Genomic DNA, 22015 nt, shown 5'->3' with positions numbered 1-22015 from the left:
GTGTCTCCATGTGAACCAAGAAGTGACCTCTCCTGACAATGCAACAATTCTTCTTATCTCTGCACCTGCGGATCTCTTGGATGATGCTCTTAGCTGAATGTGCATATGCACTCCATCTGTTTCCCTCCCTCCACGTGGCCCTGGGTACTGGCAACCCACACTATGTCACTGGTTCTGTGTGGCCATCCTGCAGAGAGTTGAAGAGCACCATCGCATCCCCAACGCCAGTCCTTTGATCCTTTTCTCACGGGACTTTCTCACCTTATCCCTGTCTATCTTTACTGCTCTCAGCTTCCTTGTATGTTGTACTTCTTAATATGTAGCACCCAGAAGTGCCGTACTGATTTCATCTGCGTTTTAATTAATTTTAAGTGTATTCATTCCTTTGTGGGATTTTTTTTTGGGGGGGGGGTGTCTTTAAGTTGTTTTTATTTACATTTTAATTTTATGCACTGTTGTAGAGAGTTGCTTAAGTGGTTTATAAATCTGTCTCTATAAATATACCGCCCCGCCCCCGCTATGTAATCCGTATTTGCCCTTGCGGAGGAAGAACCAGTATTCAAAAAGCCCAAAAGCCGTTGTCCCCCACCGTCTCTGCCCGCCTAAGCAAAGCAGCCCCCTTCTGCGAAGCGCCTCTGCGGCCGGAGGATGCCTTCGCTGCTGGGAGCGCGCAGCCCGGGCGCGTCCTCCGGAAAAGGAGCGAGGCGCGCCGCCGCCCCGCCGGCCTGGCGTTGGTGTCGCAGGGCCGCCTTCGGGGGCGGCTGCTTCCTGCCGGGAAGGCGGCGCTTGGTGCTCCGGGCGAGGCGATGGCGGCGGGGCCGCGCCGAGGTGCGTGGCTGGCGCTGGCGGCGCTGCTGGCGTGGAGCGGCGGGCGGGCGCGCGGCTACTTCCCGGAGGAGCGCTGGGTGCCCGAGTCTCCGGCGCGGCCGCCGCGCGTCCTGCTGGCCCTGCTGGCGCGCAACGCGGCGCACTCGCTGCCCGCCGCGCTCGGCTGCCTGGAGAGGCTGCGCCACCCCAAGGACCGCCTGGCGCTTTGGTGAGTGAGCGAGCGAGCGAGCGAGCGAGCGAGGGGCCGGCCTTGCCGGGCGACCCAGTCCCAGGAGCCGCTTCCCAAGCCGCTTCCCATCGCGCAGTTCCCGCGCAGCCTCGCCCGCCGCCGAAAGCCCAGCGCGCTCGCCGCGCAGCTTGCTCGCGAGGAGGCCGCTGCGAGCCGCGGCACCCGGATGATGGCTGTGCGGCTGCCACGCGTATGTTTCGCCCGGAATCCTAGCAGTGTAGAGGGGGGAGGACACCGAGGCTCATCTAGTCCAACCCCCTGCCATGCAGGAAACTCAGCTCAAGCAAGCAGGGCCAATGGCCATCCGGAACTTGTGGAGCGGCGCGTCCACGCTCCACACCCCACTTTCAACAGAGTGAGACTCTCCCCCTTTTTTAGGGTAAAGGTAAAGGGACCCCTGACCATTAGGTCCAGTCGTGACCAACTCTGGGGTTGCAGTGCTCATCTCGCTTTATTGGCCGAGGGAGCCGGCGTACAGCTTTCGGGTCATGTGGCCAGCATGACTAAGCCGCTTCTGGCGAACCGGAGCTGCGCACTGAAACACCGTTTACCTTCCCGCCGGAGCAGTACCTATTTATCTACTTGCACTTTGACGTGCTTTTGAACTGCTAGGTTGGCAGGAGCAGGGACCGAGCAACGGGAGCTCACACCGCCACAGGGATTCGAACCGCCAGCCTTCTGATCGGCTAGTCCTAGGCTCTGTGGTTTAACCCACAGCACCACCCGTGTCCCTTGCTTTTTTAGTTCCCAGTAAATATGGGTAGAGGCGTGTTGCTGCGACGATTGAGTCCATACTCGGGGAAGAAAACAGCCACCTCCAGCCACCACCCAGTATGCCTCTGTGCATGCATGCATTTGGTGGGCTTTGGCCCATGTAGTCCGGCATCCAGTGGAAGCAGAACTCGGGTGCAAGAGCAGCTCCCCGCTTGTGACTCAGAAAGTGGCTTGAGGCTGCAGAACTTCGCCTTCCCGTCTACTCCATGAAAGATTAGAAAGCAGCTTTGGGAATGAGCACATGAAAATTACTAGTCTTCAAAAAACAGAGCAAAAACGGTTTGCGCACAGAGTAGCCAGCTGGAGGAAGGGGAGAGGAAATGTCAGTAAGGACAGTTTACAAAAGTTTGCCTGCCTGTTTGCCAAGATTACTGTACATGAGTGGCTTGGGCTGAAGTTGTTTTGCAGCCAATTCCATCCGCAGGCTGGAATTCAAAAGTGAATTTTCATTTTATTTTCAATATTTATCAAAATACTGTATTTCTTTGGCTTTAATAAAAAAAATGTGAATTATATCAGCAGTAGTGGCTGATAATTGATCCCTCCCTTGATGGTGGTCTTGAATAAAATCCCTCTTCTGAAGCTGACAGTCACTTTGGCACCAAAATGCCCCCCACCCAAACAGATACTGTATCATAGTAAGGAAGGGCAGGGTTAATTTTCCCCTTCCTTGCCTGCTTTGATACTTTTTAAATATCATATCGATACGTTTAATATCATATATTAATTTTGTGTGGTTTTTGAGGCTGTGCCTAGTTTTTGGTTGATGTTCAGTGGACCCAAAATCGTCGTTCACTGTGAAATTGGTTTGCAAGCCTTTGGGCACCAACATTGCTCTCCATAATGGCTGGCAGCCTAAGTCAGAATCCATTTCAAAAAGATGTAATATGATACCTCAGAACATGTGCAAAGTGCCCCCCCCCCCCAAAAGCAGCAACATTTCATTACTGGAACATCTTGCAGCTATGGAAAGTGTGGTAAAAGGAAACACTGGCCGCCTTCTGTCTCCCCCTCTCCTGTTCTGGCAGCTGGCCAGGAGGATCTATAATAATAATAATAATAATTTTTTATTTATACCCCGCCCTCCCCAGCCAAGGCCGGGCTCAGAGCGGCTTACAAACAATGATAAAAACCAGAAGAATGATTACAACTTAAAAACAAAAATAAAATACAACATTAAAATAATGGAACATTAAAATATTAAAATGTAGCCTCGTCACAGGAGGAGAAGGAAAAGAAAACAAAAGAGAGAGAGGGAGGGAGGGATGGAATCAAATTGGCTCCAAGCCAAAGGCCAGGCGGAACAACTCTGTCTTACAGACCCTGCGGAAAGAAATCAGATCCTGCAGGGCCCTGGTCTCATGAGGCAGAGCGTTCCACCAGGCCGGAGCCAGAGTTGAAAAGGCCCTGGCTCTGGTTGAAGCCAATCTAACTTCCTTAGGGCCTGGGACCACTAGGGTGTTGCTATTTATGGACCTTGAGGCTCTCCGTGGGGCATACCGGGAGAGGCGGTCCCGTAGGTACGAGGGTCCTAGGCCGTGAAGGGCTTTAAAGGTCAAAAGCAGCACCTTAAATCTGACCCTGTACTCCACCGGGAGCCAGTGCAGCTTGAAAAGCACTGGGTGAATATGCTCCCATGGCAGAGACCCCGTGAGGAGCCTCGCTGCAGCATTCTGTACCCGCTGGAGTTTCTGGGACAGCTTCAAGGTCAGCCCCGCATAGAGCGAATTACAGTAGTCAAGCCTGGAGATGACCGTCGCATGGATCACTGTGGCCAAGTCAGGGCGGGAAAGGTAAGGGACCAACTGCTTGATGCGGCAAAGGTGGAAAAATGTCGCCTTGGCTGTTGCTGTAACCTGCGCCTCCATGGAAAGGGAGGCGTCAAGGATTACACCCAAACTCTTAACGGAAGGCAATGGCACTAATTGGGCCCCCGCAAGAGAAGGGAGTTGGTCCCTCATCCCCATGCCATCCCGACCTAGCCATAGGACCTCTGTCTTCGAAGGATTTAGTTTCAATCGGCTCCCATGAAACCATCCAGCCACAGCTTCCAAGCATCTGGTCAGTGTGTTCAGGGTTGAGTCAGTGTGGCCATCCATCAGCAGATAGAGCTGAGTGTCATCAGCATATTGGTGACAGCCCAGCCCAAAGCTCCGGATAATCTGAGTGGCTTGACAACCCCAAGAGGCCCTGATCTGATGGGGCGGCGGCTCATCCTAATGAAGAATGGAGGCAGAGTAATAGGTGGCAATTTGTCAGGTTTAGGGAGATGTAAGGATCATGATGCACATAAGAATAAGAAACATACTCATTGTAAGTAGCAAGGTTTGGGAGGAGGTTAGTTACAGTCAACAAATTAATCTGCAAGAAACGTGATCCTCAACGTACATGGCCTGAAGAACTGTGAGATCGGCTCACACAGATCTCCACACTGACTGGGGCTGACAGGAGTTTCTAAAATATCAGATGCTATGGGCTTAGGATGTCTCATCCTGGCTCGGAATGAGGAGTGCTGTCTGATCTTTTAAAAATATGGTGGGGTAATCATAGCTGGGGCACTCATGGGTGGTGGGTGGGAGCTGTAGCTGGGCAGGACTTCCTTTGTTCTCCTGCTCCCCCCCCCCCCCGCCGCATGGAGCCAAGTGCAGTTATTGGGCCGCAGGATTCCCATTGCTGCTTTGGGTCTTCAGGACAGGGCTGTCCAAAGAGGCAGCAGATTTGCTGACCCACAGATAAAATCCACGTGGGGGAATGGATGCAGGGGGAAGGGAGAGGACCAGGCTCCACGGCGTGAGAGTGGCACAGTCGGAGGGAGGCAGAGTCTTCTGGAGAAGGCGTGGGAACTCTAGAGCCATTTCTGGAAATTTGCCTTTGTGTGGGCCTTTTCTTCTCTGAAGGGAATTGCTTTCCTAAGCCAGGAAGGGCTCTTGATGGTGCTGCACATCCCTGCATGCTGTGACTCGAGCATCTGCTTTTGACGTTGCAGCACCAGTTCTCTGAGATCCTCCTCCCCTGAGTGAAGCAGACCCCAACTTGGTTGTGTTTTTACATTTGTCAAAAGTGTTTCTCCCAAACTTTCCCAAGTTACATCAGCTCTGTTCCTGCAGCTTGAGTTTTTCTTTCACTGTTTTATGTTCTGCTTCTTGTACTTCTCTTTCTATGCTTGTTTTTTCTTTAGCTGAACTGTAATTTTGTACATTTTTTTAATCATCAAGTGGGGTTGGTTTTTCTTGGAGACTGTAAGCTGTGCTCTGGAAGAAATTATTCAAAGTGTGGGGAGACATTTTCAAATGAAATTTGTGCCCAGTTAGAAACCTGTGCAGATGCTAAAATACTGGTGTCCTACATTTTGGGTAACCTTGGCAAGTGGCTGTTTGCAAGCCTGGAAGTGTGAGGTGGGGAGGAATGAAGCTTCCAAATCCATTGCCTTGCGCGTCTTTTAGGGTGGCAACTGATCACAATGTGGACAACACGACAGCTGTGCTTCGGGAATGGCTGATGAATGTACAGAACATGTATCACTCGGTGGAGTGGCGGCCCATGGAGCAACCCAGGTGAGCAAACCAGCATTGTGGGGAAGGGAGGAGAGAAAAAGGGCTCCAGTATTTGTGGGGAGAGGTGAAGAGAAGGGAAAAGAAAACAGAAACTTGATTTGAAGAGGGATCCAATTCCCAAGGAGAGAGTGAGAACACAGAGACTGCTCTGTGGCTGAGTTCCACAAACTTGTTTTTTTGCCTTATGTTTTGCAGACATAGCCTTGTTGATGGGCAGCTTGTAGAAAAGGGTGGGTGGATTGCATAAGCGAGTCAACTTGGGTAGCCCCACCCCCACCCCATTCCCCTGGACAGCTCTGTTCAGCAAGGCAGGGCATGCACCTCGGACACTGCACCACAGGCACATCAAAACTGCACATTGTGGCCATGGATGAATGGCCCAAACGAGGCTTCTGGCGAATGATACCCTGTGGCCACGCTGTGTTTACTCTGCATTTAAAAATAAAATGAATTCAAATTCTGTGCAAGGAAAAGCAGCTTCTGCTTCTAGTATAAACTATGCAAATTGAACAGAGTTGTGTAGTTTCCTCTTGTTTTACACAATTCTGCAATTTGAACTAAATCTATTTTACTAGTTGGGAGGAAAGCCAAGATTCTTTGCAGTGCCAAGACACTGGAAACCTTTACACTGTAATCCAGTCTACGTCTACTCAGAAATAAGTCCTACCAGATTCCATGGCACTTGCTCACAGGTAAGTGTGTAAAGGACTTTAGCAGCCTCTTCTGCTTTCAGCACCTACTCTCCCTGTTTTTCAAGCTTATCTGTGTCACAAGGATAAGAGCCAACTGATGAAGGTCACAAAATCCCTTGGGGTAGCAAAATGCTTCCACTAGTGCAATGGCACTCGCCCCATCTGTTCTGGGGGGCTCTCTCAACCCTCCAGAGCAGATCTGGAGAGGGCATGGGGATGCATGGGAATGGGAGAGGGAGACGTTCTGTAGAAAACCTTGTGCTGGCTGAAGCACTTTGTTGGGTATCCCCCATCTGTTGGCATTTAGCGCATCTAGATTCCTCCGTTGGGGCAGGTAGGGTGGGGAAGAAGGTGATTTCTTTATGTGACCTCACCCTGAGCCTCGCTGTCCCTGGCAGGTCCTATCTGGATGAGGAAGGTCCCAAGCACTGGTCCAATTCCCGTTATGAACATGTCATGAAGCTTCGCCAGGCAGCGCTGCAGTCTGCCCGGGACATGTGGGCTGACTACATCCTGGTAAGGAGAGGCTTGGGAGGGAAGCCAGGGTGGGGGAGCTGCATTTCTAAGATCTGATGACTGACTTCCAGGGACCTTGATTTAGGGCATCACTGTATGCTGTGTGGCAGCCCAGCAGTCTGCACATCCAGGAGGGCTTTCAGCGCATGCTAGTGCCCTGCTCAGCCGCATAGCTGAGAGAGATAATCTGGAGACCAGTGTGGGCTGCGCAGTTTTAATTTCCATGGCTGGGAAACAAGCCTGACTTTTCTAGGGATACTTCAGTAAACAACTGTGTCATTTAATGGTTATAGTGTTTGGGCTGGGGTGCCTCCTTTCAAACCAGCCCCACTTTTTGCTTCTGTCAGATTGTGCAGCTGTTCCTTTCCCTGTGGTTCATTCCCTGCGTTAATTGTAGGTGGGAAGGATGTTTTTGGATTTTGGACTTCAGGTAATAAAACACCTTTGCCGTGATAATCCCTCTTCACCCCACCCCAGGCAAAGCGGAAATCTGAGGATGATAATTCTGACTTAGCTTTATAGGGTTGTTGTAGGGATTATGGAGAATGATGTGAAGCTCTTTGTGAATAATTTGCCTAAGCGCTGAGGATTGTTTTTTTACACCCCCCACCTCCCAAGGAAATTTGGGAGAAGTGAGCAGACTTGTTTCCAAGCTTTCAATACATTCTGAACCAGGGCCTCCCCTTTGACCTGGGAAGTAGCTTTGGCCAAGCCAAGGGCCCCTGATGTTGCACAGAGAAGGGAAGGATACGTGTGCCACCAAGGGCCCTAGGGCAGAGGTTGCTAAGATGACGCCTGTGGGTGCAAAGGTGCCCTCACGGCATTTTCCCTGTTCCTACCAAGCCTCTGAGCCCCCTACTCATGGTCTTCCTCCTGAGTCATGAAGTGATGAGGTCACCCGTCTCTCCTCAGAAAAGTACATAGAACTGAAAGCGGAAGTTGGTGGAGCAACACTTTACTTCATTTCCTCTTTCAGCCCTGAGGGCCTCCCAAACCTCTGGATAATTCTGCAGATCCCTTGGGAAAGTGAAGCATGTATGTTGCACTTTTCCCTCCTCCTTTCCCTGGGGAAAGAAAACCTTTCTTGCCAAAGGTTGCAGGCAGCTTTACCTGCAGCAATTGTATGTTGATTGCCCTCTTAGAAGACAAAGTCCAGCAACTGGAGGAATGTGTAGCTACGCTCCAAAGAATTAGAGAGCTGGAGCTCTTCTTGGAAGCAACAGAGCACACCGTCTCCACCAAGGAGGAGACAGGGGACACCCCTGAGAAGGAGGCTAGTTCACCAACACAGGTGCCAGATATATGGAGAAACGTGACTCAGAGAAGTAGGAAGCCCAGGGTTCGCTCTGATTGAAGTCCTCTCCCCTAGCATGGAAGACGAAGAACAGACTCCATTTGAGGATCTCTCCCTCATTACAGTCGATCAGGTATATGAAGACGAGCAGCAAAGTCAGTCCTCAGGGAATGTGCAGGCGACCTTGGAACGGACAGATCACGGAAGAACCCCGACCAAACCTAAGAGGAGGCGTGTAGTGGTGATAGGGGATTCCCTACTGAGGGGAACAGAAGCAGTGATCTGTGGGCCTGACAAGATGTCTCGGGAGGTGTGCTGTCTCCCCGGGGCTAAGATCTAAGATGTAACTGAATGACTGCAAGGAATCATAAAACCCACTGACAAATACCGTTTCCTCTTGGTTCATGTGGGAACCAATGACACTGCAAGCAATAGCCTCCAGAAGATCAAAAGAGACTACGAGGCTCTGGGCAGGGAATTGAAGCAATTAAATGCACAAATTGTCATCTCATCTGTCCTCCCAGTTGAACGACGTGGCCCAGGGAGAGAGGGAAAAATAGTGAAAGTGAACAGCTGGCTTCACAAATGGTGTAAACAGGAACGGTTTGGATTCTTAGATCACGGACTGCAGTTTCTTGAAGATGGACTTCTGGCAAGCGATGGGCTGCACTTCACAACGGTTGGGAGGAATGTTTTTGCCAAAAATCTCAGAAACCTCATCAGGAGGGCTTTAAACTGACTAATGTGGGGGAGGGAGACAGTGCTCCTGAAGATGATGATCATCCAAATGTCATAGACCAAATGGAGCAAACAGCACGCAGATCTAGTGGTGGGAGGAAAAAATCCTTAAATAAGAGACACGGGATAATGATTAATGGACTTCAATGTCTGTACACTAATGCGCAAAGCATGGGAAATAAACAAGATGAGCTTGAGCTCTTGGTACAGCAGCAAATTAAATATGACATAATAGGCATCACTGAAACCTGGTGGGATAAGTCCCACGATTGGAATGTAATAATGGAGTGATACAATCTATTTCAGAGAAACAGACCACACAAGAAAGGAGGAGGAGTGGCATTATATGTCAGGGATGTGTATACCTGTGAAGAGATCCAAGATTTAGAATCTCAAAGCCAAAGTGAGAGCATTTGGGTCAAAATTAAGGGAGAGAAGAATAACAGAGACCTCATTGTGGGAGTTTACTATAGATCCCCAAGCCAAATGGAGGACATAGATGATGCCTTCCTGGAACAGATGGCCAAGCATGCAAAAGGAAGGGAGATAGTAGTAATGGGGGACTTCAGTTACCCGGATATTTGTTGGATGTCAAACTCAGCCAAGAGCATAAGGTCAAACAGATTCCTCACTGGCCTTGCAGACAACTTCATTGTCCAGAAAGTGGGAGAAGCAACAAGAGGAACAGCCATTTTAGATCTGGTCCTAACCAATGTTGATGACCTGGTTAGTGGGGTAGAAGTGGAAGGATCATTAGGCGCGAGTGATCATGCTCTTCTGAAGTTTACTATACAGCGGAAAGGAGCAGCCAAGCATACTCACGGAAGAACCCCGACCAAAGCTAAGAGGAGGCGTGTAGTGGTGATAGGGGATTCCCTACTGAGGGGAACAGAAGCAGTGATCTGTGGGCCTGACAAGACGAACGCCTCGCAAGATGGAAAACCCGCTAGACGAAAGGGTTTTCCGTTTTGGATGCACTTCGCAAGACGATTTCCCTATGGGCTTGCTTCGCAAGACGAAACGTCTTGCGAGTTTGTTTCCTTTTTCTTAAAAACGTTACTGTAATACAGTACTGTACCAAGTTTGAAGTGGGAACTGGGCTGGCAGGGAGCGAGGGAGCGACCTACCTTTTCCAGTTTCAGCCTTGGGGAAGGAGAGTGTCTCGCTCCGCAAATGAATGCAAGGCAAGAAAAGAGCAGGAGCAAATCTCTTCCAAGCGTGATCGCGAGTAACCCGATACGAGAGAGAGAGAGAGAGAGACAGACACTCTGGAGACAGAGCGTGTGCGTAAAAGCACACGAAAGAAAGACTGCAGAAGGAGCCAAAGAACAAATAACAGACTTGGGCGCAACAGAAGCGGGATCTAGCAGAACGACGCAGAGGGATCATCTTCTGTAGAGGCGCCAGAGGAGGCAGCGGATCTGGCTGGGTCTCTGCTCTGCCTCTGCCTCTCTCTCTCTCTCCCCCTCCCCACGTGGCTGCTCCATTTTGCCCTAACTGCGCAAAGGCAGGAGGAGGGGGACCGAGGAGGAGGAGGCATCCACTGCGCTTGGGCCGCCACGAAGGCGCCTTTGTGGGGGTGGGAAGAAGCCGGGAGCAGCTGCCGAGACTGTGGGGAGCCCGGTGGCGTGGCGCAAGGTAACGGAGGGAGCAAGGGAGAGTCCGCGCCGGGCGCTTCATGCGTCCGCCCTCGGTTCCTGGGCTCGAACTTCCTTTGGCAGCTCGTGGAGAGAGAGGGAGAGGAGCGGGCTGGGGCTTTGATGTGGGACGCGGTTTGGCGGAGCGAAGACGCAGCAAGGCTTGGCGACAGAGGAAGGGGGGGCTGTTTTCGTGGGGAGGTGGGAGGGGGTGTCTTTGCCTCTTCTCGGCAACAGATCCTGCAGGCTGGGGAAACTCCTCCTGCTGGGGAGCGACCCGCTTTGTGCTTTGCCCGCTATCCCATTATAAAAGGAGTACTGTAATAATGTTCATACAGTAATACAGTACCAGGGTGCATCCGTGCTTCGCAAGACGAAAAAAATCGCAAGACGAAACAACTCGTGGAACGAATTAATTTTGTCTTGCGAGGCACCACTGTACAAGAAAGAAGATTCTACCTAAACATTAGGAAGAACTTCCTGACAGTAAGAGCTGTTCGACAGTGGAATTTGCTGCCAAGGAGGGTGGTGGAGTCTCCTTCTTTGGAGGTCTTTAAGCAGAGGCTTGACAATCATATGTCAGGAGTGCTCTGATGGTGTTTCCTGCTTGGCAGGGGGTTGGACTCGATAGCCCTTGTGGTCTCTTCCAACTCTATGATTCTATGATTCTAAGTGAAGTGCGGGGGGTGGGGGAACAGTTGCTGTGACCACTGGCCGAAAAGCTTGGTGGTCCCTCCATTAGAGATCTCAAGTCACAGCCTTTGGACTCTCCATAGGGAAAGGCAGCCTTTCTGCCCCCTGCCCCAGCCCTGCAGTGGGGAAAGACCTCTTCTCAAAACCAAATGTGGTATTTGGTCAGAACCCTCAATTTCTTGTAATAAGATTTTGGTTGAGGACAAAAGTAACAGAAGAAGAGAGCTCACGGCTGGCCCTTCATTTCTGGGGTGAAACTGGCTTTGCCTCGGCAGTGCCTTGTCCATTGATCTTATCCAGCTCTTTTCTTCTGCCACTTTGCTGTTCTGCAAATACTGCCAAATCTGGCATTAAAAGGAAACTATCCAATGCAGATCACAGCAGGTGATGCCCTTCCTTGCCTCACCTGATTCTTCTAGTACAGAGTGGAATATCTCTGGGGGCGATGATGCCACTTCCCTGTCTCCAATGCCCCTTCGTGCCCCCTGACCTCCTCAGCCTCGCCTCGCTGGGGGTGCAGCCGACATTCTTATGTGGGCTGCTCTTTCCCTTGGTGCTTTTCAGTCCTGGGCAAGCACAACTGGGGTGGGATTTTGGGATGGAGTGGTAGAAGTCCAGCTGTTCTCACTGGGAGCCAGCCCCCTTGGCTTGTCATGCCTTGTACTTCTGTTCTGGAATTAGGTGCTGGTCTGCAGCCCAGAATTGCTGGCAGGGAGTGATTTGTGTGTCTCTGTGCTTCTTGCTAGGGCTGGAGGGAGCTGCCCTGCTCATGAAAAGCAGAGGCACCTGTTTGTTTGTGTAGACGTCATCAAGTTTCTTTTAATCCTAGCAGTACCTTGGCTCTTAGGAGATAAGCCCACAATGGACCTCAGTTCCTGCACAGTTCCTCAAAGGATTTCTTATGGAAGGAGTGTCCTCACATGCTTAAGCTGGCTTTTCTTGTAGTTGTCCTCCAAGCCAAGCATACCTCCTTCTGTTTCACAGATGAAAAAAGGGACACACTCTGCCATTTGTTTTTACAGCAATCTGAGTGGCGTCCTCCTTGTGTTACATGTGCAGAAAAGGGCCTCCTCCACTTTCTGTATTTTAATGGCCTCACAATATACTGTCCTATGCTGTTTTAGAAGCTAAGATGGTGCTGGTGCTTTTAGTTAAAAGGAAAAGCAAACGGGTGCCTCGCACTGCAGATCAAAATAAATATTGCCAGCTGGAAAATGGCAGGCTGTGAATTCCACGGAGCCTTAGTGCTCTTGTGCTCACACATTCACGTCTCTGCCTCCTGCATAGGAATGACTAGTAGCTTGAATGTTCTAGCTTCTTGTGCTACAATGGTGGTTATCCCCAAAGCTGCCCTTGCAAGCAAAATACGGACAAGAATTTACCAGGAACAGGTATCAGAATATCAAAGCCTTGGTCCCTACTAAATAGTGACCATGAGAAGGTACATATAATGCCCCTTGGAAAAGCAGCTGCCATCCAAGTTTGGGGTCCCCTTCCTTCTGAGAAGGTATAGGGGGCAATAAGAAAGGTGGGGGGGGGGCAACATGTCTTTCCTTTGCCAAGCAGATGGCTGACTCCTCACCATCCTTATTTTTCTCTTTCACTGACATCACAGCTGTCGCCTCTCATTTTCATTCCTGCCCTTCCTTTCTGAAAAGTTATTTTTCTGGCAATTGGATCTCAAGGCTGCATCTGCTGGACCAAAATCTCCTGGGTCCAGATCTGGCCCAGCAGCTGCCAGTTTTAAAATGTTGGCGTATCATAAGCATAGGTTAGAAGTTGAGGTCCTAAGACAGGGGCACAGTAATTTGTTGGCTAAGGTTTCTTGCTCACCAGCAACCTTGGACCTTGGGGATTCACAACATTTAAACTGGAACAGCTGCTGTAGAACTGACTTTTCTCTTCTTTTTCTTGCTGCATAATTCTGCAGTTTGTGGATGCAGACAATCTCCTGACGAACCCTGACACTCTGGGCCTTTTGATAGCTGAGAACAAGACTGTGGTGGCTCCGATGCTGGACTCACGGGCAGCCTATTCAAACTTTTGGTGTGGGATGACCTCTCAGGTAGGTGGATCCCAGCCTCTAGTTTAACACTATTCTTGCCATGTGTGCTTGAGACCACAGCCAAAGACTATGATTGAGGCAGTAGGCATGAAGGACTTGGTATATATCCATGGCTAAGCACATTGTCAGCTGACATGACCTCAATGATCTTCTGTCCTTCAACAAATTCAACACAGAGAAATATCTACCAGGCATATTCTCTGCAACTTCCTTGCCTCCTAGCCAGTACAGGTCTCACTTTTTCAGAATCTCTCTTTGTGTGTGGATCAAGGATGATGAGCATCTGCACTCATTCATTGAAAAAATGTTTATATAAGAAAAGGATATGTTCTTCAAATTAAGAATCAAGCACCTAGAGCCATAAAAAGATAATGAGGTATTTAAACACAAGTTAAAATTAAATCCATGCTTGCACATTTCCTTGAAATATTCTCTGCTATGACATGAACCAAGAAAGCAAGTTCTGACTTTACCCTATTGGAAAAGTGTAAACATCAATTGATTTCAAAACATTGTGTGTCTATGGTGTGTTTTTGGAAACAGTGGCTTCTTTTTACAGTATGTGGTAAAAGAGGGCCAATATCTTCTGAATTAATTTTGCTATCTTTTTTCTTTAGATCTAATACAATGTGTTTTCTCTAAAATAATGAGAAAAAGAAAAAAAAGATTCCACCTAAACATTAGGAAGAACTTCCTGACAGTAAGAGCTGTTCGACAGTGGAATTTGCTGCCAAGGAGTGCGGTGGAGTCTCCTTCTTTGGAGGTCTTTAAGCAGAGGCTTGACAACCATATGTCAGGAGTGCTCTGAGGGTGTTTCCTGCTTGGCAGGGGGTTGGACTCGATGGCCCTTGTGGTCTCTTCCAACTCTAGGATTCTATGATTCTATGATTCTATGAGTTAGTTTAACTATTGAGGCAAGTCTTTTAAAAACCGTGCAGCTAGAGCTCTTAAGTGCTGTCATCATGTATGAGACTGTTTTTTTATGCTTCTGCCTTAAAGGTAAAGGGACCCCTGACCGTTAAGTCCAGTTGCAGACAACTCTGGGCTTGTGGTGCTTATCTTGCTCTATAGACCGAGGGAGCCGGCGTTTGTCCGCAGAGAGCTTCTGGGTCATGTGGCCAGCATGACTAAGTCGCTTCTGGCGAACCAGAGCAGCACACGGAAATGCCGTTTCTCCTGCCTTACTGTTCATATAATTCAGCACAGACTCATTTTGCACATGATGCTGAAGTGTTGCAAGTTTTCCTAGGCTGGGCTCTATTCCTGCTTCTCTTTGCAGGAAATCTCATGTGGAATTTCCATTCTGCTTCTCCTAGGGCTATTACAAGCGCACGCCTGCTTACATCCCCATCAGGAAGCGAGACCGCCAGGGCTGCTTTGCTGTTCCCATGGTGCACTCCACCTTTCTTATCAACCTGCAGAAAGAGGCCACTCGGAGCCTTGTCTTCTACCCACCCCATCCGGATTACACCTGGGCATTCGATGACATCATCGTCTTTGCCTTTGCCTGCAGGCAGGCAGGTGAGTCAAAGCCCTATCTTTGCTCACAGAGAAGGATGCCGTCTTGGTTTGTGTGTGTTGGCCTCGCAGAGGCATCTGTTTGTGAGGATCAACAAGATTAATTGAGATGGTTTTTCTTTGTTGAGCTGCCTTGCAGACAATTCTTCAGCATAGCTGCATACTTTCCCTTATTTTGCCTTGGAAAATAGGGACGCAGGAAGCTGCCTTATGCCTAGTCATACTGTGATTTCATCATTGCAGGAGGTTGGAGCAGATGGTCCTTGTGGTCCCTCCCAACATTGCATCTCTATGATTCTATGAAACTATTCGCCAGTCTAATTCAGCATTATCAATAGTGACTGGCTACAGCTCTCCGAGGTTTCAGGCAAAAGTCCCTCGTAGCCCTGCCTGGAAACACCCAGGATTGGACCTCAGGGTTTTTGCTTGCAAGACACGTCCTCCACCATTGAGCCACAGTATTTCTTCAGTCCCCAACTTGTTGCCTGCTAGAAACACTCCATTCTCATCACATACAACTGCTGCTCTTTGAAGCCAGGAGAAGAAGATTGGATAGCCCCATGCTGCTCCCTGCTGTTAGGAAATAGCACCCTGTGGAAATTATTACTCCAGAGGTGGGGAACATCTGGCCAGGGGGTCAGTCTTACCTTCCCTGGGGATGCAGTTTGGCCCATGAGGCCATTTTCCCCCCAACCACACCCTCTGATCAATCAGCTGGCATCACTCGTGGCAAGGGACAAGAGTGTGGAGTTCAAGGGATGTCTCTCCCAGGCAGCTTCTGTTTCCAAAAGGCCCATTGCCTGCACGTGGGACTCAAAACAGGAGGGGTGGGGATTGTGCTGGACTCCAGTTCCTTCATCCCGGACTGTTGGCTGTCATGATGGAATGGATGGGAATTGTACTTCCACAACATCTGGAGGACCACAGGTTCCCCATCTCCGCTGTAAATATTGCTGCACCTGGGATAGTGTTGCCATGGAATGGGCAGCCAGGTGGCAGCATGGGCAAGGAGAAGCAGATCTACTTTGCTACCTGCCTGCTTGCTTGGGGCCAGTTCAGTTCAGCTGAGGCAAGTGCCTTCTAAACAGAAACACAAATCCATGAATCCAAGGAGGCATTCTTGGGATTTCCAGGCACAACCAGTTCTACTTTGATCTTTGTTCCTCACCGTAACTAGGGCTATATGTTTTCCTTGCTAGCAACAACAAAAAACAAAAAATAGATGTGGATTTCTGCAAGCTATATAAATGGTGCATCTTGAGGGGGGGGATCATAAATTGGTCTTATTTTGCATACTTTGTTCTTCTGTGTTTTAATATTTTGAATTTTTTGCTCTGGGTTTGTTGGTCATGGGAGAGGCAAGGGTGCTGAAGCTGTGCCCCAACCACAGAAAATTTCGTTCAGGCACCTCTTTTGCTATTGAGAATTAACATAAGGGCTAGAAGCTTTGAAAAAGAAGAAAAGCTTCCTGAGAGTCCTGGGAAGCTGACTTCAGCACCCCTTCCTACATTTTGAGCTCCTGTAGAATTGCATGTAGCCCAAATAGTGCAGATTTCTTGGGCTGGTTCTCCACCTAGTTTTAAATCTTTGAACAGGGTACTGCAGCATTTTGTGGGCTGCCAAGTGTACCATCAGAATTTATTTTAATCACCAATTAGCCCAACTTCATGCATATGGAGGTGAAACATAACAATGGCCATGACTCCTTGACTTGGAAAGGATACAGAGAGGGGTCTGTCTTCTGCTGCCCAATGACATCTTGATTTTATGTGCTCCCTTTTGTGGTTCCTCCTCGCTTTGTTTAGAAGTTCAGATGTACGTGTGCAACAAAGAGGTGTATGGCTTCCTTCCCGTGCCTCTGCGATCCCACAGCACCCTCCGCGACGAGGTGGAGAGTTTCATGCACGTGCAGTTGGAGGTGATGGGTGAGTTCTATGTGACTCTTGGCCAAAAGTTAGCAAGGCCTTTGCAAGTTGATGTTTTAAACCAAAGAGGAAATTTTTATAAACAGACACCAGATTTTACCTTGTGTAAGGGTTAGGAGGAGGGTTAGAAAACTACACTGGGGGTGGGGGCTGTGCATATCATTGAATACATCATGATAAGAGTTTCAGCAAGGCGCTGTGTTTCCTGCTTTGTTTGCTCTCTCCCTCCTCCCTCCTAAGCAGATCTAGGGTTACCATATTTCAAAAAGCAAAGACCAGGACACCCCAAAAGTTTCTGAGCTTTTTTTTTTTTTTTAGGAAACCACTGGAATTGTTGAGCTTAGGAACTCTATCGGTTTCACTGGAGTCTTTCCAGTGATTCAGTGGCAAAATATACAAAGAATATAAATAAAGCACTGGAAAGCTCTTCTTTCTTCCTCACACTCACCTCCACCTGTGGAAAAAAAGAGGGGGAAGAGTTTTCGTTTTTATTTTCTGGGGGTGTTTATGTTGTTGGTTCCTCCTAAATAGCTTTCCACCATATTAAAAAGGAAGGGTTTTTTTGTTTTTAAGGAGACTATCTTTTTGCTTGTTTGCCCTCCGTCCCTGCCTTTGATAAAAAGAGAGAGAGATTGGTGGGATGAGGGCTTTTGGGGGGGCCTTCTGGAGGGGTGGAGGGGAGAAGATTTAGCTGGCTGCCTTATGCTGAAATGGGAGGTTGGGTACTATGTGAGCATGATGCTAAGGGTGTTTGTTGGTAAGCAGTGCAAGCAAATGTGTGTCTACTCACAAATAAGTCCTACTGAATTCAATGAGGCTTACTCCCAGGAAAGGAAAAGTAAGTTTAGTTGAATTCAGTGGGGCTTATGCATGCAAATATTCCACTTAGACCTCTGAGTGGGAAAGCAGATGCAACTTGACTAATAAATCACAAACTACTCTTTAAATTGGTTGAAAATATATTAAATATATTATATGGAAGTTTATTTCATATTTTCATCTACTACTTCCTTGCATTTTAAGGCCCTCCACCGCTGCTGGGAACCTCAAGGCCCTCGGCGGCTGTGGGGGAAGTGAGGTGCACCCTCCACTTTCCGGGGCCCCCCAGCAAGGCCCTCTGCCGCCGCAGATATATTGAGATATTGTGATATTTAGCTGGTGATATATTGTGATGTTGAAAACCAGATATCACCCAGCCCTACTTAGGGGAGAGCGAGGATGGCTTACTTTTGGCAGAGCTTTTGACATCTTCACTGGTGGTTTGCTATAGGAAGGGCTCTGCATGCTTCTGGGCAATCAGTTAATCAATTAATTTTGGCACCTGGGCAATCCCTGGTTGTGGGCTGATAAAGGCAAAGTTATGTGACCCAGATACATGTATGCACTTTGAGCAAAGTGGCATGCTTTTTCCTGTTTTGCAATTCTGCTTTGGACAATCACGGAGAGACTGAAGGGCTGAACAGGACCCTCAGCTCCTAAGCCATGTGGCTATTTGGTTTGGTCATCTGATCTGTTGTGCACATTTCTAAGAGTAGAGGAAAGTTTATGTAGATGCATAATGAAACCTGGGGGTGATGTCATCCATTTGTGGGGAGTACAAAACCAACTTGCAGTTTAAGAGCCTGGCATCATCATAATAATAATAATAATAATAATAATAATAATAATAATAATAATAATAATTACTTATTATTTATACCCCGCCCATCTGGCTGAGTTTCCCCAGCCACTCTGGGCGGCTCCCAATCAAGTGTTAAAAACAGTACAGCGTTACATATTAAAAACTTCCCTGAACAGGGCTGCCTTAAGATGTCTTCCGAATGTCAGGTAGTTGTTTATCTCTTTGACATCTGATGGGAGGGCGTTCCACAGGGCGGGTGCCACTACCTTTTCCTCCTTATGTCTGGTAGCTAAGCGGGCCCTCCGGGTTCAGAGACAGAGACGGCTGGGGGAAGTGGGCACTGACCGTGGGGCAGGGGCTTTCCAGAGGTGTCTGTCTGGCGATTGCTGGATGCAGGTCACTGGGAGTCCTGGACTTGATGGGCCTCAGTGCCATACGCAAGAGCTCTTCTGAAGCTCTCTTCTGACGCAGAATTATTCTGCAGAATCACCTCAAAAAGGATGTTGTAGAGTTGGAAAAGATTCAGAAAAGAGCTGCCAACGTGATCCAGGGGATGGAGCGACTCCCCGAGGAAGAAAGGTTGCAGCATTGAGGATGTTTTAGAGCAGGGGTCCTCAAACTATGGTCCGAGGGCCAGATCCGGCCCGCCAGGGTCCTGAACTCAGCCTGCCTGGCAGGGGCAAACAAAGGGGGGTGGGGGAGGCGGCCTACAGCGAGCAGCAAAGCGGCGGCAAAGCGTTCTGACTGAATGCAACGAAAGCATTTGGCTACAACTCCGTGCTCGGCCTAATCATACTCTCTGGCTGCATTGCATGCTGGGATTCGTAGTTTCCTGCTAAGGCAGAGGGGTGTCTCTCCCTCCCTCCCTCCTCCTGCATTTCAAGCGTTCTGCGGAACTTTGCTCCTGACCCCTCTGCCTTCCTATAGTTGCCCACTCCCCGCTAAGGCAGAGGCGCCAGCCGGGGAATGGTACCGCGGACCCTCTGGCTCTGGACTCTCCGTTTTGCAGGCGCAGCCACGCCGCTTAGTCCTCAGAGCCCCCTTGCGGAGAGGTGGGGGGCCGCATGGTGCCTGGGTCACCATGGCAGCTTGAGAGCGCTCTCCTCCCCGCAGGGCAGGAGGCGGAGGCCCCAGGCGAAGCCGGAGCGAATGGGCAGCCTCTCCCAACAAGCAGCCAGCTCTAGAGGCCTTATACCGAGCCAGAACATTGCTCAGTATTGCCTACTCTGGCTGGCAGCAGCACTCTGGGGTTTCATGCAGGAGGCTCTCCCAACGCCATCTGGGGATGCCAGGGGTTGAATTTGGGGCTGCCACTGAGGTTTTATTTATTTATTTATTTATTTATTGACTTTATATACTGCCCTATACTCAGAGGTCTCAGGGCGGTTCACAGAACATACCGTACTTTTCGCACCATAACACTCAGTTTTCCCCCCCTAAAAGGTAAAGGGAAATGGAGGTCTTTAAGCAGAGGCTTGACAACCATATGTCAGGAGTGCTCTGATGGTGTTTCCTGCTTGGCAGGGGGTTGGACTCGATGGCCCTTGTGGTCTCTTCCAACTCTATGATTCTATGATTCTATGAAATGTGTGTGCGCGTTATGGAGCGAATGCAGGCAGGAGGAGCCGCTCTTGCTGGCTGTTCGGCAGCCTCTCTTCCTCCGCTGGGAAGCCGGCAACAGCTGAGCAACAGCTGAGTGTCGGGAGACAGCCTCTCTTCCTCCTGTCTGCCTGCTCTATGGCTTTTTGGCGAGGTGGGAGAAGGGAGGCAGCTCGGAAGCCGGCAAGAGCTGCACGCAGCGTGTAAAAGCCAAGGTGGGGAAAGGGAGACAGCCTCTCTTTCTCAGTGTCTGCCTGCTCTATGGCTCTCCCTTACAGAAATGTAAGCGGCTCTTACTCTGCTTTCTTTACAATGAGCCGGAAGGAGGGACAAAGAGGGCATCCCCTTCCGTCCCTCCCCCAGCACCTCACCGGTAAATTCAAACAAAGTGGCTTACAAGGCTCGTGTCCCTGAGTCTCCTCCTCCTCTTTTTGCTCCGGTTCGAGGCAAGGCAGCTGCACAAATGTGAGTTCCCCCCTCTCTTCCTTCCCTCCCTCCCTCCCTCCCTCCCTCTTCCAACTTCAAAAAATATTGGGGGGCAGCCAGGTAAGCCCCACCTCACATACCACAATGGGGGGTGGGGGATGACTCCCTCAAATATTTAATGGGGGGGGGTGAAGGCACCTAGGCCCATAGGAGTTGGCTGCTTTGCCTAGAACAAATGTGAGCTCTCCATCTCTCTTCCTTCCCTCCCTCCCTCTTCCAAGGGAGGAAGTTTGTGAATGGGTGAAAACATCATGGCACTCGGTGAAGGAGGAAATCGTTGCACAGTCATTCAAAAAATGTGGCATTAGCAATGGTTTGGATGCAAAAGAAGATGGCATTTTATATGAAGAAAGTGAAGAAAGTGATGTCAGTGACTGTGAGCAACTGAACTTCATAAATTCTGACTCTAGCAGTGATTTCTTGGGGTTCACAGAAGACTAGAAGAGTACTCGAACCTAAAATTCTCTCTTCATTTGTTAATGACAGTGATGATGGTTCTTAATGCCACTGTTGACTGCTGTTCACTTTACATGGTTGTAATATGCTTCTGATATACCGGTTGTTTATTAAATAGTTTAGTACAACATTTGATTCAGTATATTTTTTTTCTTGTTTTCCTCCTCTAAAAACTACGTGCGTGTTATGGTTAGGTGCGTGTTATAGAGCAAAATATACGGTAATCTAAAACCACAATTATATATATATAAGCAAAATAAAAACAACCCAATAACATCTCCCCCCCCCAAAAAAAGAACCACATTTAAAAAGGGCATAGGATGTCAATCAAATCAACCCAAAGCCTGGCTAAAATGAAACGTTTTTGCCTGGCGCCTAAAGGTGTATAATGAAGGCACCATTTTTTTCAAACTATAGTCCGGCCCCCAACAGAGTCTGAGGGACAGTGAACTGGCCCCATGTTTAAAAAGTTTGAGGATGCCTATTTTAGAGAAAAGGTGAGTCTCCTATCGTGGAGAGAGGAAAGTTGAAGCTGAATGTTGGAAGGTTTAGGGCAACTAAAAGAAAGTCCTTCTTCCCACAACACACTGTCAAACTTGCTACTCCCAGAGACAGCCATATCACCGACTTGGATGGCTTTGAAAGAGGATTAGGCCCATTCATGGAGGTGGGGGGAGAGGGCTGTTGATGGCTCCTAGCCAGGATGGCCATTCTGGAGGCAGCAAGGCTTCCAAATAGCAGTTGAGCTCATGTTCTGCTTCCTGGTTTCCCTCAATGGGCATCTGGTTGGCTGCTGTGAGACCAGGATGCTGGACTAGACATTGTTGGCCTGATCCAGCCGGCTCTCTGTACTTCCTGATGCTGCCTTGGGCAAAGCTTTGCTTCTCAGCCTGTGTTCCCTGGCCGTCAAAGGGGAAATGTATTTGGCCTACCTCCCAGGGGTTGCTGTGAAGACAGCATATAAAGGTACAAAAGCAACTTAAGGTTAAGGTTCTATAGCTGGGAGTAAACCTCACTAAATCATCAATCTATTATTATTATTATTATTATTATTATTATTATTATTATTATTATTATTATTATTATTTAAAGTTATATTCTGCCCTTCATCTGAGCATCACAGGGCAGTTTACAGTATAAAAACAGAAAAAATAAAAGTGTAAGAGACAAAACAACCCCAGCCCAGACACAAAGTTTGAAAGGCCACAAATTGTTTAATCTGCCTAAAACCTGGTTATAGATGAACAGTTTACTTGTTGCCTAAAGATATGCAACGAATGTGCCAGGCAAACCTCCCCGGGGCAGCCTTCCTCAAATGGGGAGCCACTGCAGAAAAGACCCTGTTCTTATGTGGCCACCATCTTCTCGCAGAGGAGCACATGAAGAAGGG

General features: G+C 48.9%; 1 protein-coding gene across 1 annotated transcript in view; it reads left to right on the top strand.

The window, feature by feature from the left end:
• The first annotated feature begins 791 nt into the window (after nt 1–791).
• Nucleotides 792–22015, top strand: part of COLGALT1 (collagen beta(1-O)galactosyltransferase 1) — a 32954-nt gene continuing 11730 nt past the window's right edge. The window contains exons 1-6 of the mRNA XM_081851744.1: nt 792–1036; nt 5275–5385; nt 6476–6593; nt 12886–13020; nt 14337–14541; nt 16344–16463. Of these exons, the coding sequence (XP_081707870.1) occupies nt 807–1036; nt 5275–5385; nt 6476–6593; nt 12886–13020; nt 14337–14541; nt 16344–16463 (919 nt within the window). The 5' untranslated portion in view covers nt 792–806. The remainder of the gene's footprint in view (nt 1037–5274; nt 5386–6475; nt 6594–12885; nt 13021–14336; nt 14542–16343; nt 16464–22015) is intronic.

This window comes from Podarcis erhardii (assembly GCF_964252035.2).
Source record: "Podarcis erhardii genome assembly, chromosome: 2".
NCBI classification, from domain to species: Eukaryota; Metazoa; Chordata; class Lepidosauria; order Squamata; family Lacertidae; genus Podarcis; species Podarcis erhardii.
This window is presented reverse-complemented; position numbering and strand designations above follow the sequence as displayed.